A 17162-nucleotide genomic window follows, 5' to 3' on the forward strand; every position below is an offset into this window, starting at 1 on the left:
TGAGCTGATAAAAGATGAGTCAGGTGGTGACATTAAAGATGAACTTTCAGAAACCGAATTAGTCGCCCGTGTGTGTGTGTGTGTGTGTGTGAGACAACTGATTGAGTACAGCAATTTGACTGCTCAGGGACTGATCAGAGATTTGGGTCACAGTATGACACAGAACATCATGCTCAGACGCCGCCTGCTCCAATCCCAAGCTCAGTTTTGTCAGGAAATCAGTATGATCGGTAAAATGCAGGAAAATGTGTTGCCAAGGTAACATTCACAGGAGCCCAGGAAGTGTGTGTGTTTTGTATGTTCGGTCCAGGGAGCATCAGGCAGATGGTGTTAGTGCATGTTGGCCAGAATATCAATCAGGCTGCCTGCACACGGGTTCAAGGCAGATACATGCGCCCATGCTTTACATAATAGAGTCACTTCCATCTGAATTAATGGCTTCATCCGCTGAACCGTCACCACTGCAGTCACAGGTTCTGGTTAAAGAGCGGTGCTGTGAAACAGTTACTCACTCACAGCTCGTTATTCTTACAGTTGCAGAATAACACAAATCTCTGCCTTGTTTCCAAGCTGCTTTCTACAACTTGTAAAGCTCATAGCCTTCAGCCCAGGATTGTAGCATGTGCATCGGGATTGATAGAAGATAATCCGAGTTACATGTATGTGTGATTGGGTCATGAAGATAACTCAGTGACAAAACATAGGCTGACATCCTCTCTTCATGTATGCACTTTTTAGAGGTGGAAAAGTTTAGAGAGAGCCATGGAATCAAACCTGCTGTTAATAGGGAAAAGTTGGCACCTTGTATGTAGATCTGCAGTCAGTGTTGATAAATGTAATCAACTGAAACAACAAATTCCTCAGTGTGTGCTATATTGACAAGAGAAAGCCGAGTTCTCCTGCTCAGGGAGCCGTGCTGGCAGTGCCTACATGTACCAGGATGCAATACCCAGGTTCAGTGCCAATTCATAACAAAAGTCATCTCATTGCACTTTTTTTATAGAGCAGGTCTAGACCGTACTCTGTTTCCCACTATGAGCAATCACTCTACAGCACTACAGCTCTGAACAAGCTAACTGCTGGGTGCTAATCAGAGTTACACAATGAACTCAGTGCATTTGACAATTTCTTTTTTGATATAGCTATATCGTTACAGTCAGAGCATGTCTATCAAGTAAATTTACATACAACAGCAACACACACAGACAGCAGCAGAATGCACTTCCATGTAACAACAATGTGCACACACTGGTTCTCCTCTTGGGTTGTTGTCGGAGACGGCATCCAACAAAAACTTCAGCCCAGGCTGAAATTCATTGCAGCAGAATGATTAAGTTTCTGGTGGTGTCGGAGGGAAATTTGAGCAAAGGCACCACCAGTCTGTGTTTGATCAGGGTGGATCAGGGTCTGGAGGCTTTCCCTCGGCCTTATCCTCTTGCACAGCTGCAGTGGCAGCCTCAGCTGAATATCCGAGTCAGCAAAAACACTGTAAAATGTATCCACGTTCATAATATCCTCTGCACTCATATTGTGGGATGCCATTTTTGCTGTTGAAAACGAAGCTAGTTTCCAATACAAGTGAAAAGAGCGGCATCTAGAGCATGCTGCCTACCCAGAGGCAGAAGCTAGAAATCCAAGCTGAAGCAGTTCTTCCTTGCCTCTAACTACGTCACTTTCACGTCCAATGTCGGTGCCGGATACAGGAAGAACTACATGGTGAACTCTGCTTTCTATGTCAATATAGTGTTGAGTAATTTATTGCTTCACTGTACTGCATTTACCATCAACACTGATTGGACATCCGCATAAAATGTACCGAATTTTCCCTTTCATGAGATGTGACCTGCTGAAAAACCCAGATGACCCCATAGCTTTGCATTCTTATGATGCAATGGATTGTCAGTGTAATCTAAGTCCTATTGTCTACACACAGCCCCTTATCAGGTGCTGCCACTAATGGAAAATCTAACAGGAAACAGAGAAAAGGTGTGTAGGTCAAAGTCTGAAGGGAAATTAGAAACTTAAATGCTGAATCACAGAGGTTTACAGAAATTTCCTCTCTTATTATACTCTTTTTGTTCTAACTTTTCTATTTTGGTTCAAACTTTTCTCTTGTTGTGTTCACAATTCAAACATGCAGTACAAAGTATACATCTTGATTAATGCTGTGAGATTCCTTCAGCTGCTTTGTTTAAGCAACTGTAACCTGCTAATGGGACTCAAACTATACGCATTTGAGGATTTACATTAAACCAGAGCCTAATATTAAGTGATAATGGATTTGTCTTTTACTGTACTGTACGTATCATTGTTCTGTTCTTCTTGTCTCCTCTCCTGTCAGCTACTTCCCCATTGGCTAGCTCAGCATGAGGGCAAGGTGATTAGACAATCATTACATCCAATAAAACATAGCTGGTTAGCACTTTGGTTAACGTTTGACAGGATGGGGCTGCTCAGATCACTCTCAAGTCTAAGAAGTGACTCGCTCAGTCTCTCCAGCAAGGTAAGTCTCCACACACTCCTGTCGCCAAGTTTTGGAAATTTTGAGTTCTTGGAGTAGATTTTTAGATGGTGTGAAGAGACCACAAACTGGACTGCCACTGTTGGTTTTAACAGGCTGTGTCTGATGCGTCGGATGCTTTTAGTATGTTGCAGAAGTGCTGTGATCTTGATTTGACTTTGGCAAGGCCTTAGTGTCAGGTGCATATCTGACAACCCAACCTCTCCTTCTCCATGGATTTTTAGGTTGTTGCTAGTGCCTGGCTTTGGGGGGATATTACCTCTACAGGACACTAGATTTAGTATCAAAATGGCTGAAATTTATACTGACTTTAGGTCATCTACGAGAGAAAGAGAAAGAGAGGTCCACCTGACACCTAAATCATTGTGTCATACAGTTGTGCCACTTTCAATCTTCGTTAAATTACGTTCCTCACTGGAAGTCAGTCAGAAGTGGATGTCTGTAAATTGTTAAAGCCACAATGGTTTGTTAGTTAAACTATCCCAGTCAGCAGAGGTAGTGGTCAACATGGAGACAGAAATACTAATAATAGGTAGGTAAAAAATTCAGGAAACTTAAAGTTAATGTGCCTTCTGTTAACAAGGAGTGTAGCAGGGTGGTGACATTAAATGTGTGCTGTGCTTAAAAAAGGTCATTAGGCACGACACAATGTCACCTTCACTTTTTGGTGGAGGCTGACTTTAACCTTCTCTGAAACCACTCATACATTCAAGTGCACAATCAAGGCTGTTGTGTTATTGTAGACTGTGGTAAAATCCCTGGGATTGCACACTTTGACCTTTCGGTACCTGGGTCATATTAACACCCACTGTGAAAAAATCTGGCTTAAAAAAAAGTCACCCAAGTCTAGCATTGCATGTAAGCTCTGAGTATTGGTTTCTCTTCTGGACGCTGTGGTGGGTGGTTCACTTGTGTAGGTGGAGCCACACATGTAAGAACTTTTAGATCCCATTCAGTTCTATGAAGCAGGGAGAGATAGCATACATGTTTGGGTACTCAAGGTTAACTCAAAGTTACGTACTGAGGCACAATGTTTAATTGTTTCTAGATGGAATCAGTAACAATTATCCACATCAGTTTTGATTATTTCTACACATGTGATGTGGATTTTACAGCACAGCACAGTGAATGTTTGTGAAAATTTTAATGTAATTTAAATCCTCCTCTTCATGTCACCTCTCTGCCTCCTCAACCTCCTGCTTTCTCCTTTTTCTAACTCCCATCCCCCTGATCTCAACCTCCTCCTCCTCCTCCTCCTCCTCCTCCTCTTCCTCCTCCTCTTCCTCTTCCTTCCCAGACTGTGATCATGACACCCATGGTGCATCTGTTGTTGCTCCCACTCCTGTTCAGCATTGTGAGTACATAGCACTGCCAAATGCTGCCCTTCAATTCATATTCATAGCAGATACTCAAATACATGAACTTGTTAAAAGGTCTCTGAAGCAGTCGGTGTGGAATAATGCTCAGATTTTATTGATGTACAATTTATGGGACTGTTTGGGTGAATGGGAAGTGCATGCGTGCCGACTTCTTTGTGGCATTTTGAGCATCCTGTACAAAGAAAATGTTGTTAACTATATCTGTAAGGCTGCAAAGAAATTTGTGTGAGAACACCTTTGATAATTTATTTAAAAGACCAAAAGAAAGTGTTGCTAACTGATCATTAGTCCTTCGACTGTACTTTGACTTTGCTCTCCTCTCCGGCAGTGGGATATGAGAAATCCCCCACTAGTCATGTCGTTTTGGTTCAATAAATAACCGGGCTGTAAAAAATGGCCCACAATGTCTGACTAAGTTCAGCTACAGTATAGAGCTAAAGTGAAAAGGGCAAATGTGGGCGTGAGTGTAAAGAGGTAAAATATTGCATATTTCAACCTGTACTATATTCAATGACCCTTGACCTCTGTTTCTGTGCTCTGATAGACTGTTGGAAGGAATCTGGAGGAAAAGAAAGGCCTATTTAAGAACACGGATCTGGATGTGCCAGAGGGGACACCTGTGCCATATCCCATGCATCAGGTATTACACACATGCCAGCAGTGGTGGAAAGGATCTAAATACATTTACTTAAGTACTGTATTTAAATACAGGAACTGAATACATTTACCTAAGTACTGTAAATACAGTACTTAAGTAAATGTATTTAGAGGTACTTGTACTTATTTCCATTTATGCTACAACTAATGCCGCACTACATCATTCTGATAGCTGTAGTTACAAGTTACTTTTCAGATTTACATTAAAAACAGATGCTGTTAAAATGCAGGACACTTTGATCTTGAAAATTTCCTCTCCCATTAATAATCTCATGACCTCAGATCTCTCATGTGACTCTTTTAGGGGGCAGCCCTTAGGTTGCAAACCACTGGTCTTGTTTATTTAGTTTATCCTTTTCTGAATTCCTTTTGTGTTTAGTTTGAACTAAACTCACTAATGGTATATAAATTAGGTAAAACTAGCTGCACCTGGCCCAGCTACAATGGTAAAATGCTACTTACACATTGATGCATTAATATCAACAATCTAATAATGTAACGTATCATAATATATCAGTCATGGGGGACATTTTTGCAGAATGAGTATTTTTATTTTTGATGCGTTAAGTACATTTTGTACTATTTCTTTATTTCATTTAAGTAAGTTTAAATGCATGACTTTACTTGTAGTGAATAATTTCTGTATTGTCGTACTGGTACTTTTTTAACTTTTTCAGTACTTTTTCTTCCACTGCCAAGAACTACATACATCTTCTTGTAAAAACTCTGTATCATGTGCAGAACATTAGAGATAAAACTGTTTAGTTTCCGTTTGATCAAATTAATTCTCAGAAAGCTATAAATTAATCTTGGAAAACAGTTTTCTTATTTTCTAATTAAGTCTCTTAATTTGTCTTCTTACCTCCTCATCGTCCTCTCCATAGTTTCAGGTGACCCATCCAGGTGTTAATAATTTCAGGCTGAGTGGGGAAGGTATGACAGACATTAAGATTTCAAAGGACGGGTGGCTGTACCTGGAGAAGCCTCTGGACTGGTCTAGAAATGACCATTACATGCTCATGGTAAGTTGATCCTTTCTCATGCAAGCATTTGTACTTCTGCATTGTAGTAGCACTAAATGTATTTATATACTTCTGTATTTATATATGCTTCTGTTTGTGTGACTGTATCCAGGTGGAGGCTTTGGAAGATAATGAAGTTGTTGAGGGCCCAATTGAGTTGATCATACACGTGGTGGACATCAACAACAACGCTCCATACTTCAACGAGAGTGACTACACAGCTGTGGTTAGAGAAAACAATCCAGCAGGTGTGTGTATAAAAGAAAACTGTTAAAACTAACAGTGGCATAGATAAAAATGTATACAAGTTGGCAGGTAGGTAGGTGGGCTCATTACAGTCTTGTGACATCCACGGCTACCAGGTTCATTTTTGTGTCAGAGCATTTGATTTATTGATTGCTGTCAGGATGTAAAGAGAATTTCAACAAATATAACAAGAAATGCTTCTAAAATAAATGCTTCTGCTCTAGCTTTAAATCCTGCATTGTATAAATCCAAGTTTACTAGCTTGGCGTGCTTGGTGTTAAAATAAAGTACAACAAATGTGTAGTTCATAGGCTAAAGCATCTGAAAACACCATTGTGGTTCTTTAAGACTCCCCTTTAAAGGATTCCTGGAATGCAAATGCATTAAGCAGTATTTCTATGTGTTATGACTCAGTTTTTAAACACTCGGGCCAACATCTCCCCTATTTAAGATGTTACCATCAATTTTGTCTGTTGTTCCAGGAGTCCCATTTACCCGCGTGTTTGCAATGGATCACGACGACCCACAGACTCCCAACGCTCATCTGAGTTACAGCATTGTCAGCCAGATCCCCAACAAACACAATGTCATCCTGTTCCAGATCGACCCTAACACTGGAGTGATATCCACCACAGAAGAAGGTAATAACACACACACACGCAGAACTAGGTGCACTGTCCGTGGGAAAATCTGTAATCTGTCCATCTCTGCCTGTAATCTGGCAGTATAGTGCCACTGTAAATCCAGATTACACAGCTCATCTTGTGTGCTCGAGATTAAAGCTGATTGGATGGCAGATTGCCTAAATGTGTCGCGTGATGTTGATCACAGATTACTCTGAGTGTGTGTGAGCATGTGAATGAGTCTGTTTGAAGATACTTGTTTACATCTGTGAGAGAAGGTTTTATCACATTTCTCACCTCATCTCACCATGTGAGAGCAGAGATGTCCTTCTGCTTATCTGTACGAAAACATGTTTGTAATGTGTGGAATCATACTGAACAATATTCAATGTATGTGTGTTCTTCACAGGGCAACATGCGCTAAAGGCCAGAGAAGGCATCCAGTATGGCAGAGGAGAAGATCGGAGCATTGACGCTCTGAAGACAAAGTTTAATGATTACTGTTCAATGCAGCAGGTCCCCTATGAAGAAAACCCCTTCTTCACCTGTGTGGAAAGAGCAGGTTTGGCTCCAGATGTGTCGAGCGTAGACCTGCAGTGATTAGTCATCTATTAATCAATTAGTTAAAGTTGAGCAAAAAATTACAAATTCCATCTTCACAAATGTGGATATTGTCTAAGAGAAACAAGAGACTGACTGATTTGCTGCCTTTAATGGTGTAAATGGACCAAGGTTTCAACACTACTGTCCTCATTAGAGTCATAATGGACAAAGACATAAATCAAACACATATGTAGTCATGTATAGAATAGGTGAACAGTTATCATTGGCAAATTGGTTGTCAGGATTTCAAATCTACTCTGGTTCTCGTGGACTCAAAAAGCAATTGATTTTATTATTGCAACGGACCACCGTCACTACGGTTGAGAATGCGCTGTTGCTGCCAAACCAATGGACCTAGTTCTTTAGTGTTGCGGTGAAGTTGTGTGGTTGGTATCCTGTAGAGCGGGGTTCAAATCCGGGATAGGGAGCGTGCTCTTGCTTTTCCGTCACAATTATTATAATACCAAAAAGTAAAATTCTCATGTACAATTTATATAATGAAAGATCGATACTCGACGTCCTTGTATCAATACAATATTGCCACAGAAAGTATTGTGATACTATGCTGTATCGATTTTTTCCCCCACCCCTATCTCCCACACAAACACACTCTTTAACCATGCTGGCTGAAACATTTGAGGTCTCCTATTCCTTAAAAATCTCTTTTAGTTTGTACAACACAAACCAGACCACAGGGACACTTCAGCAAGTAGTCAACATGTGTCTTGCTGCAGTTTATGGTGTATTGTTTTTACCAGTACATCGATGTGTGAAGGATTTGGTGTCTGGCAAGTTAGAACATTGTTCACAGTGGGCACAGCGGAAAAAATCTGTAGGACGATTAAGCCGCCAGGTGTCAGTGTAAGGTGGTTTTCTAGTGTCAGAATGAACCAGTCTGTCTCTCAGATTGCGAGTACATTTGAACGTCTTCTTCTGACTTTCTTTGGACAGCTGGTTGGATGATACAAGACATCACTTTGGGCTCTGGGAATCTGTTAAGGGCCTTTTTCACTATTTTCTGACATTTTACAATTTATAATTTACAAATTATAAATTTACAATTAATAACTAATGTCAATCAAAAACGTAATAGAGCAGCCAAGAGGAAATCTGCCACAGGCTGCATATACAGAATGGTGAACAAATCAAGAAACATTGATTTGACATTTTCAGTTTTTTTTTGGAAGAGAAACCTGTTAAGAATTTCACAAGAAAAGATAATCATGATAATGAAATGATAAAATCTTCTGAGTTGAGCACCACCAAACCATTGTGTGACCTGTGGCACACAACTACACACACATACTTTTGTTAATTTTGACACTTGTTTCTAAAATTTTAAAGGCAGCGAGTGATCCTGTCGAGGCATTTGTGGTGCGTAAAAGCTAGGGTGTGTGAAGACACAGACTGACGGTGATGATTGCCGTCAATGTACATAAACACAGACTGTAACAACTGTCAGCGATTAGTGCTGGTTGTTTGATTTATTTGGTGTTGAGTTGATGAGTTCAGCCAGGGAGAGTCTTTAAACTGCCAAGATTGTGTCCATGTGACTCAGCTTTCCAAAATTAGAGATCTACTGAGATGTTTTTGTGATGTTCAACCCCCAGAACTTATTCTTTTAGTTGCCTGTACAATGGCTCTAATTGCAACTTTCATCTTCCTCTGTGGTGTCAGAAATGAGGAGGAGGAATGTGAACCCCCTGGAGGACCCAGACTTCACCCTGACTGTGCGCGTGCAGGACCTGGGAGGAGCGTCAGAAACCGCGCTGAGTGGACACGCCAGAGTGCACATTGTTGTGCAGCAAAACCTGTGGGTCAATCCCGGGCCGATAACCATTAAAGAGAACTTAAAGGAAACTTACCCTATGGTCATCGCGAAGGTGTGGTGCGATGCATATACCAGCTCTGCACAAATCTCACAAATGCAGACACGTTAAAGTACAAACGCTCACTATACCTACTGACCATCCTACTCTGTAACCTTTTCAATCCAGGTCCAGTCTAATGATCCTGATGCTGTCTACACTTTAGTGCAGAAAGAGCGAGAGCTGAAATTCCCCTTCCAGATCACAGAAGATGGAGAAATACATCTGACGGAGGAGCTGGACAGAGAAGACAAGGACATGGTACCGGACACATGTGAAGTTTGCTTAGTTAATCTCTCGTATCTCATGTAGAAATAACAACTTACTTTTAGGGATAGTGCTTCACCTTCCACTCTGTGTTTCAGTACATCCTGGTGGTGATGGCGGATAACAATGGCAAACAGGTGGATCCACCCATGGAGATTCAAGTCTTGGTGGAGGACGTGAATGACAACAAACCAGTGTGTGAAAATGAGGAGAGTATTTTTGAGGTGCAGGAGGATGAGCCAGTAGGTAAGACGTGTGTGTGATTATTACAAAACCTATACAGCAAGTAATGTAACTAATGTTATCTAAGTTGTTGGTAGCAAACTGTTGTTGCAGATGCTGCTAACATGCAGAGAGGACGACTCAGCACACCGGCTCCAGACAGCGATACTGTCAACTTTGTTTTTTTCCCATTTATAGAGCAGGGCTGTGCACAAGCATCTTTTCACCGCACACACAGAATGAACAGCTAGCGGACCGTGAGGAGATATTAGCTGAATTTGAAAAATAGATGTGTATTGGATTGGAATCACATACCCCACCTTTAATGTGTACTTTAATGTTGGGCTTGGGCTGGTAAAGGTTGGGCTTATTGTAAGTACTTAAATATACTGCTGTGTAGTCTATAAGTATACATCATAATTTATTATATTTTGTATTTATAATTTGAATCTGCAAAGTAACTAAATACTAAAATGTCAGATAAATGCAGTGGAGTGAAAAGTAATTTTCAAGAAAAACATTTGCCCTTCAAAATGTAGTTAAGTAGAAATTGATAGCAGCATATAATAGAATTACTCAAGTAAAGTTAAAGTACCTTAAATGTGTACTTTAGTACAGTACTTAGTAAGTAGATTTAAGAGCAGCTCTCAAGTCATCACATAAACACATTAAACACATGTAAACTCAGATGAGAAATAAACAGAGACAAGGATTTATCCTACACCTTCCCCATTATTCATTCTTTTTAAAAATCCTTAAAATTGATTTTCTATCCTGATTTACATTTTATTTGTGTAACTTGTAAATGTATAATGTATAATTAGGGATTTTTAACAACAAAAATCAAACTCAGTTGCAGCAGCAAAGATATTCTGCTGCTGTTAAACATCAGAGAAATTATATAATACGGATAATGTACCTTATTGACAAGGACAGACAGTGAACAAAATCAATACCAGCTTTATTTGTGTTTGCACCCCTGATTAGTGCAAAAAAGTAGTGTATCATCCTATCAAATGTTCAAATAAAAAGCTAATAGTATCTTATTCAGAATTATACATATTGCTATTGTTGATATTTTGCACAATCACTCATGTGTGTACTCACCTCTGATTCTGCAGTGTAGTCATCTACAGTAGCATTTACTCTTCACTTACCCCATTAAATTCAAGAAAATGTTTAAGTTTATCTTTAGCTTTTATTCTTAAGTTCTGGTTCTTGTGGTTCTAGGCAGCCTGATAGGAAAGCTGTTGGCCCATGACAACGATGAAGAAGGCACACTGAATGCTCATCTGATTTACAGCATCCTGTCCCAGAATCCACCCACCACACCCAGCGTCTTCACCATTGACGCTGCTTCTGGAAGAATTCAGGCTCTGCGCTCCCTGCAGCGAAAAGTCCAGCAGGTGTATACTCTCAATGTCAGAGTCAACGACCCAGGTAGAACACATACTGTGTGATGTAGCGCACCTGTAAACTGAAGTCTCAAGTTTTCACTCCAAGTGTTTTTGGCTTTTGTCTCACAGTTTTCAGCACAGAATGCAAGGTCGTCATCAAGGTCATTGACGTCAACAATGAGATGCCTGTGTTTGAGAAGAATGACGTAAGTGTGTGAACCACCTGTGTCTTATTTCTTATGATGTTTGGCTGATTGTCTTCATGTTTCTATGTGTGTGTGTGTTTGTGTATGTGTGTGCAGTATGGCAATCACTCTCTAGCAGAGGACACTCCTGTGGGTCACACAGTATTGACCATCAGAGCAACAGACGCTGATGACCCAGACAGTGGCAGCTCCCTTATCGAGTTCCGCATCTCCGCTGGCAACGACGATGACGTTTTTTCTGTGGAAACCGACGGCAATGGCATTGGTCATCTGGTCATAGTTCAGGTCTGGTATCTCCATTCTCTCCTACACAGACACACACAGATAATTTCATATAACTCACTGACTTTGATCTTAAGTTGTGTTCGCTGAAGGGTTCCTTATACCTTAAAAAGTTCACAATTAACTTCCCATGGTTGTATGTTTTGTATTTGTGTGATATACTCTTGTCTAGCATGCAACTAAAATTTGTTTTCATCATTGATTGTGTAGTTGATTTTCTTTTTTTAATAAATGTATTGTTTAGTCTATAAAATGTCAGAATATTTCCCATCATAATTTCCCAAAGTCCAAGGTTTCATCTTTAAAAATGTCTGACCAACAGTCCAAACATCCGGTAAGATGTAGGCATCACTGCTTATTTTGACTTTAAATGTAAAATGCCTTGAATGAGCAGATAGTATTTCATAGCGACATATAGCTCCAAAATATGTGACAGAACCCTTTTTATAATCAGCCTGCTTGTCTCCCAACAGCCTCTGGACTTTGAGTCCTCTCCCACCCGCAAGCTCCAGATTGATGCTCGTAACCCAGAGCCGCTGATGGAAGGTCTTAAGTACGGCAGTGAATCAACAACCTTTGTCACTGTATCTCTCACTGATGTGGACGAGGCTCCAGAGTTCAGCATGGACATCCTGGATGTGACTGTGCCTGAAAACATCACCAAGGGATCTGTCCTGCTCATGGTGGAGGCAAAGGATCCAGAGGGAAAAGAGATCGGGTAAACACACACAAATAGCCGCTCAGCGTTCTCATAGTTGTCCAAAAGGTAACAAAAACGCATTAATGGATGAGATGTTCCTTCATAATGATGGACATTGGCTCTGCAGTTTAATATGAGTCAATCCCACATCCTGCTATGCCTGCTGCTGTAAACATAGATTGTAGATTCTGATTTATCTCCACATCCCACTCAAATTAACTCAGATACCCCTTCATATCATCCATAGAAGTGTTCATTTCAGTCAACTTGTGAGCTTACTCAAGTGAATGTTAAGTAACACTACAAAAAGTGGATATTGTTATAATAATTTTTTAATTGAATTGTAAAGTTTGCATTCCTATTTCTAAAACTGCAGTGGTGATGGCGCAATGGATAAGACACATGCCTTTGGTGTGAGAGACCTGGGTTCACTCCGCCACTGTGACCCATCCACCATTGTGTCCCTGAGCAAGACACTCACTACACACACACTATTTGCTCCAGAGGTGTGTGACCTCTGACATAAATAGCAATTATAAATCGCTTTGGATGAAAGTGTCAGCTAAATGTTTGTTATGATATTTCAAGCGTTTATTTTAGCTAATTATTTTTAGCTGGTTATCCATTACTTTAGCTAATTATTTTTACATTTACATTTACTCATTTGGCAGATGCTTTTATCCAAAGCGACTTACATTTGAGGAACAACATACAAGCATCAACAGAGCATCAAATACAGATCTACAACTGACAATACATACTACTAAGAGCAGCAATAAATACTAGTAAGAGCTCATAGTTCATATCACATCAATGGGGTAAATACCTAGGGAAGGAAGTAAGAGTTAACAAAAAAAGTGCAATCAATACAAGATAATTGTAAGGGGATAGAAGAAGAAGAGCACAGGAAGTGCCATTTTTAACTGGTTATACATCACTTAAGATAATTATTTCAAGTGTTTGTTGAAATTTGGTAGTAGTAACTACCAAAACGGCTGCAAGCTGTAAACCCAAAGACAGACTTCAAAACTCCTGAAACATGACAGAGACACTACTGATGCTATGGCTGGACTCTAACAAGATGTAATGTATGATAGTAGCCTGAACACAAACACACATGGAGCACATTACTAGGTTAGGAATTGTTCCACTAGGTCAGCATTGGCTCTGTTTATAACGTTACTGCTTCCTACTGGCTGTTAGTTCGGTTAGGACTAATCACGTGTACACAAAACAGACTATTGATTTGTTTTGACTTCTATTATTTCCCCTGGGCTTCAGTTAATGGATGATTGTAATATCTGGTCGCTATGTATGTGTGTGTGTGTGTGTGTGTGTGTGTGTGTCCTTGCGTGTGATTGCTGTTGTGTGTTGTGCAGTTTTAAGTTGGATGGTGACACTCAGGGCTGGCTGGAGATCGATGCTGCCACAGGACAGATAAAGACCAAAGATAAGCTGGACAGAGAAACCCTGGAGACTTTCAAAGTCACCGTCACTGCATTTGAGAAGGGTGAGATAATGGACTCATATCACAGCTTATTAGAGTGTTTTTGTGTTGTTCAGTTGTTATAAAGGCCACACAGTTTCTAAATTAATACTCAGGTAAAATGCTTTTTAAGTTTTGTGCTGTTTCATTGAAAAGCAAAAAGAAAGATAATTACTGTATAGAACAGTTGGTACAGAAGTGGATTAAATAGCTATTTAATAGCATTAAGTAGTACTCAAGACTTAAGACCACTTTTTGATGGTCTTGGTCTTGGACTCGACCGCATTAGTACACGGTCTTGTCTCGATCTCGGACATTGGGACTCTGGATTTTATTTCAAGACCATAACTTTGGGAATATCAATAAATTGCTTTGCATTGTCTGATATATTTTTTAACATCCTAACTTTGATAGAAAAAAACGTAAAACGTGCTGCTTCAAATGCAACCAATAACCCTAATTGAAAATGTGTTGTTACCATTGATGATAATCCCTCCCTACGAGTGTAAGCATGGAAAAGGAGTGTTGAAAAAAGATGCTTAAGTTGATTTCAGCTCTTAGTGTTTGTATGTGGGTGTTTTAATGGGAATGTTTTTATTTGTTTATGTTATGAAAACTTAAATGTATTCATGACCTTTGAGCTTTGAAACATGATCATCGTTTGCCACTTACAAAGTAGTATAACAAAGTAGTGTTGAATGAGTGAACCGTTTTCATGCCCTCTGATATCCCTCTGAAGAGAACCCGGAGAAGTCTTCAGAGCGTGTCGTGTCTGTGAGGCTGCTGGATGTGAATGACAACGTCCCCAAACTGACAGAGTCCCAGGCCTTCATCTGTGTGGCAAAAAATGAACCTGTCATCATCAAGGCCGAAGATGGAGACAGTTTCCCCTTCTCCCAGCCCTTCACTTTCACCTTGAGTAACGGCAAGAAATCTCCCAACTGGGAACTCAAGAACATTGACGGTACGCTGACATACTGTACTACTGAAGTGATATATCAGATGATGGTGTAAAACTGAAAAGTTGTACTGTCACATCATTACATTCTTCTTGTTTCCTGCTGTATGTCATGCAGGTACAACAGCTCACCTGATCCTGAAGAAAAAAACTACTGAAGATAAAACCTTCATGCTCCCCATTAACATTAAAGACAATGCAGGCATGGGAGTCACACAGGCGTTTCAGGGTGAGTTCATTCTTTAAGTTAAGTTTAAAGAGTACGTCTGGTGACCAAAATCAAACCAGGGTCTATGGGACAGAGGCTTTTCCCTCTGTCCCGTAGACTTCCATTGTTGTCAGCAAAAATCATTTTAAAGATTTATATCTTCAGTAAGTACAAATGTGCTTGTGATTTAGTTACACAGAACGTGAAGTGAAATCAGTAAGTGTTTTGAGGTTACAATTTAATTTTATTATAATATTATTGGCAGGAAAAACCCTTAACAGCTGTTGGTTTTCCTGCTGTCCCACACAGTGAGGACAAAGAGTGATAAAACAGCATAAAGACAAGTCAGTGGGCAATAAAAGTAACATGTTAGACAAAAACATTCTTCATATGTAAGTGAATAAAATAAAAGCCAGCAGAATTTCAGGGGCTAAGATAAGAGATTGGTGGTTGATGGACTTCTGTTGGTTTGTGTCTTTTCATCGGATTTGTTGAAAATAGTGATTAACCTCAGCCACATCCTTTAAAGTCAAACGATGACACTTTACTGCTTATCTTGTCTCTGATAAAAGTTTAATGTGCAAATGTGTCGCTTTCTACTCTCTGTACCAGTGAGAGTATGTAACTGCACAGTGCTGGGCTACTGCTACATGGCACCAGAGGAACGTAACTTGAGTTATGGATTGGGAACCACCATCGGGATCCTGGCTGGCATTATAGGATTCTGCAGTAAGTCTGTTATCTCTTAAAACCAACTCACACATGATCCACGTATCCATTATATACTGTACAGTCCAATGTTGTTAGTTTTGTGTTGGTGGTGCTGACTCCGCTTTGTTCGCTGCTGTTTCTTCTTGTTGCAGTTATTCTTTTCATCATAGTGATCAAATCCATAGAGAAGGCGAACAAGAAGAAAGCCTTGGCTGAAGAGAGAAACGCCATGATGTAGAGACTACACACAGACAAACACTGACATTTATTCTTACTTGTGAGGACCCTCACTGACATAATGCATTAATTGTCTGACCTTAATGGTCATGTCTACGCCTAGCCTGCACCTGAACCCTCAAACCAAGTTTTACCCCAAACCTTTTTAACTCCTTGACGCCTGAATTTATTTACAATCATATAAGAAAATTTATTATTTTTGATTTCATTTGCTTTCAAGCTGATGCTAAATTATGTGGAGATTGTTAATTTGTCTACATAACATAGAAAAGATATAAATTTAAGTATGACGTAGGTATGATGCAAATTAGCGACAACAGGCATAAATGAGAAACCAGTGCTTGCAAAAGGTTCCTAGGTACATATCAAATATGCACAAACAGGCATTGGGGGAATTCATACGTTATCTCAGCTGCAGTCTGAAAGGAAGGGGTGTGATGCGAATTCGCAACAAATGGTGTTAAGGGGTTAACATCTGCTCAGGGACAGACCTCTAGGCTAACTCTGGCTCATTTACAGTCTTTTTTATGTTGATCAAAGGGCACTTTTCTGAAATAAACCAATAAAATAAATAGCTATACCCTCACTATCACAACAGCAGAGGTGAGGACTGAACTTTCAATAATGACCTCTCTCTCAAGGTCTAAAAGTTTAATTAATTCTCACAAAGACAGATGAACACACATACACATACACACACACACACACACACACACACATTTACTTTAGTTTATTTTATTTTATATACAAAAGAGAGTTGAGCTTGATTAATAAGTGCATACTTAATTAAACTGTCAGGTGGCCCCATGCTAATCATGCATTTATAAAGCTTGTTACTGTAATTTATTTAAATTTCACTCCCAGACTCAGGTTGTTTCATTAGCAGTTTCAACATCTCACATAATTTAGTTTTGGGATTTTTTTGTGGCAGAGAGCTTGTTTTTGTTATTCTCTTTTGCTTGAATCAAGGTCAAGGATCAAGGTAGTTTATTTATCCTTATACAACACAAGGTTGTACAATGGAGTGAAAGTTTGTAGTCCCTTCATGCTACAAACATTATAGATAATTAAATGTATATTAGAATAGGGTAGCATAAAAAAATAATAAAATAAAACAATACAGGTATTTAGAGTTATTTATATACATATATACATACATGTATACACCCAGGAAATAATTCTGCAGCGTGCATTTTTTTTATTAGCATCTGGGGGAACAGCAGTAAGAAGATAGCCGGACAGCTGGAAAATATCTTTAATGTTAAGGAACGACATAAACCCAGAATGCCACACAGTCACAGTGCTGTCTGTGTAATAATTAACAATAATTAATTTTTAATGGTTTAATGGTTTTTAATGAGCAATCAATGCTCTGTTTCCCAATAAACAAAGAAACTGGGAACCAGTTTGATTTTCACATCATCATTATTTGTGTGTGTGTGTGTGTGTGTGTGTGTGTGTGTGTGTGTGTGTGTGTGTGTGAGACACGTCAGAGCAGACGCATAGGTGCTGCAGGTAATTGCTGACATGAGACACAAGCACCAGATACACACAACTTCCTCTTCACTC

General features: G+C 39.7%; 1 protein-coding gene across 1 annotated transcript; it reads left to right on the forward strand.

Annotated features, from left to right (window-relative positions):
- Nucleotides 1–3827: 3827 nt before the first annotated feature.
- cdh17 (cadherin 17, LI cadherin (liver-intestine)) lies at nucleotides 3828–15818 on the forward strand. The gene is made up of 18 exons (XM_046045624.1): nucleotides 3828–3875; nucleotides 4445–4540; nucleotides 5442–5579; nucleotides 5692–5827; nucleotides 6308–6466; nucleotides 6858–7010; nucleotides 8729–8934; nucleotides 9049–9180; nucleotides 9285–9432; nucleotides 10639–10848; nucleotides 10935–11011; nucleotides 11108–11296; nucleotides 11767–12011; nucleotides 13373–13503; nucleotides 14219–14443; nucleotides 14556–14666; nucleotides 15258–15374; nucleotides 15509–15818. Exons 1-18 carry the CDS (start codon nucleotides 3828–3830, stop codon nucleotides 15592–15594), a joined length of 2607 nt encoding a protein of 868 aa, XP_045901580.1. The 3' UTR covers nucleotides 15595–15818.
- Nucleotides 15819–17162: the final 1344 nt, after the last annotated feature.

The sequence above is a fragment of the Micropterus dolomieu genome, linkage group LG03, assembly GCF_021292245.1.
Source record: "Micropterus dolomieu isolate WLL.071019.BEF.003 ecotype Adirondacks linkage group LG03, ASM2129224v1, whole genome shotgun sequence".
Lineage (NCBI taxonomy): Eukaryota > Metazoa > Chordata > Actinopteri > Centrarchiformes > Centrarchidae > Micropterus > Micropterus dolomieu.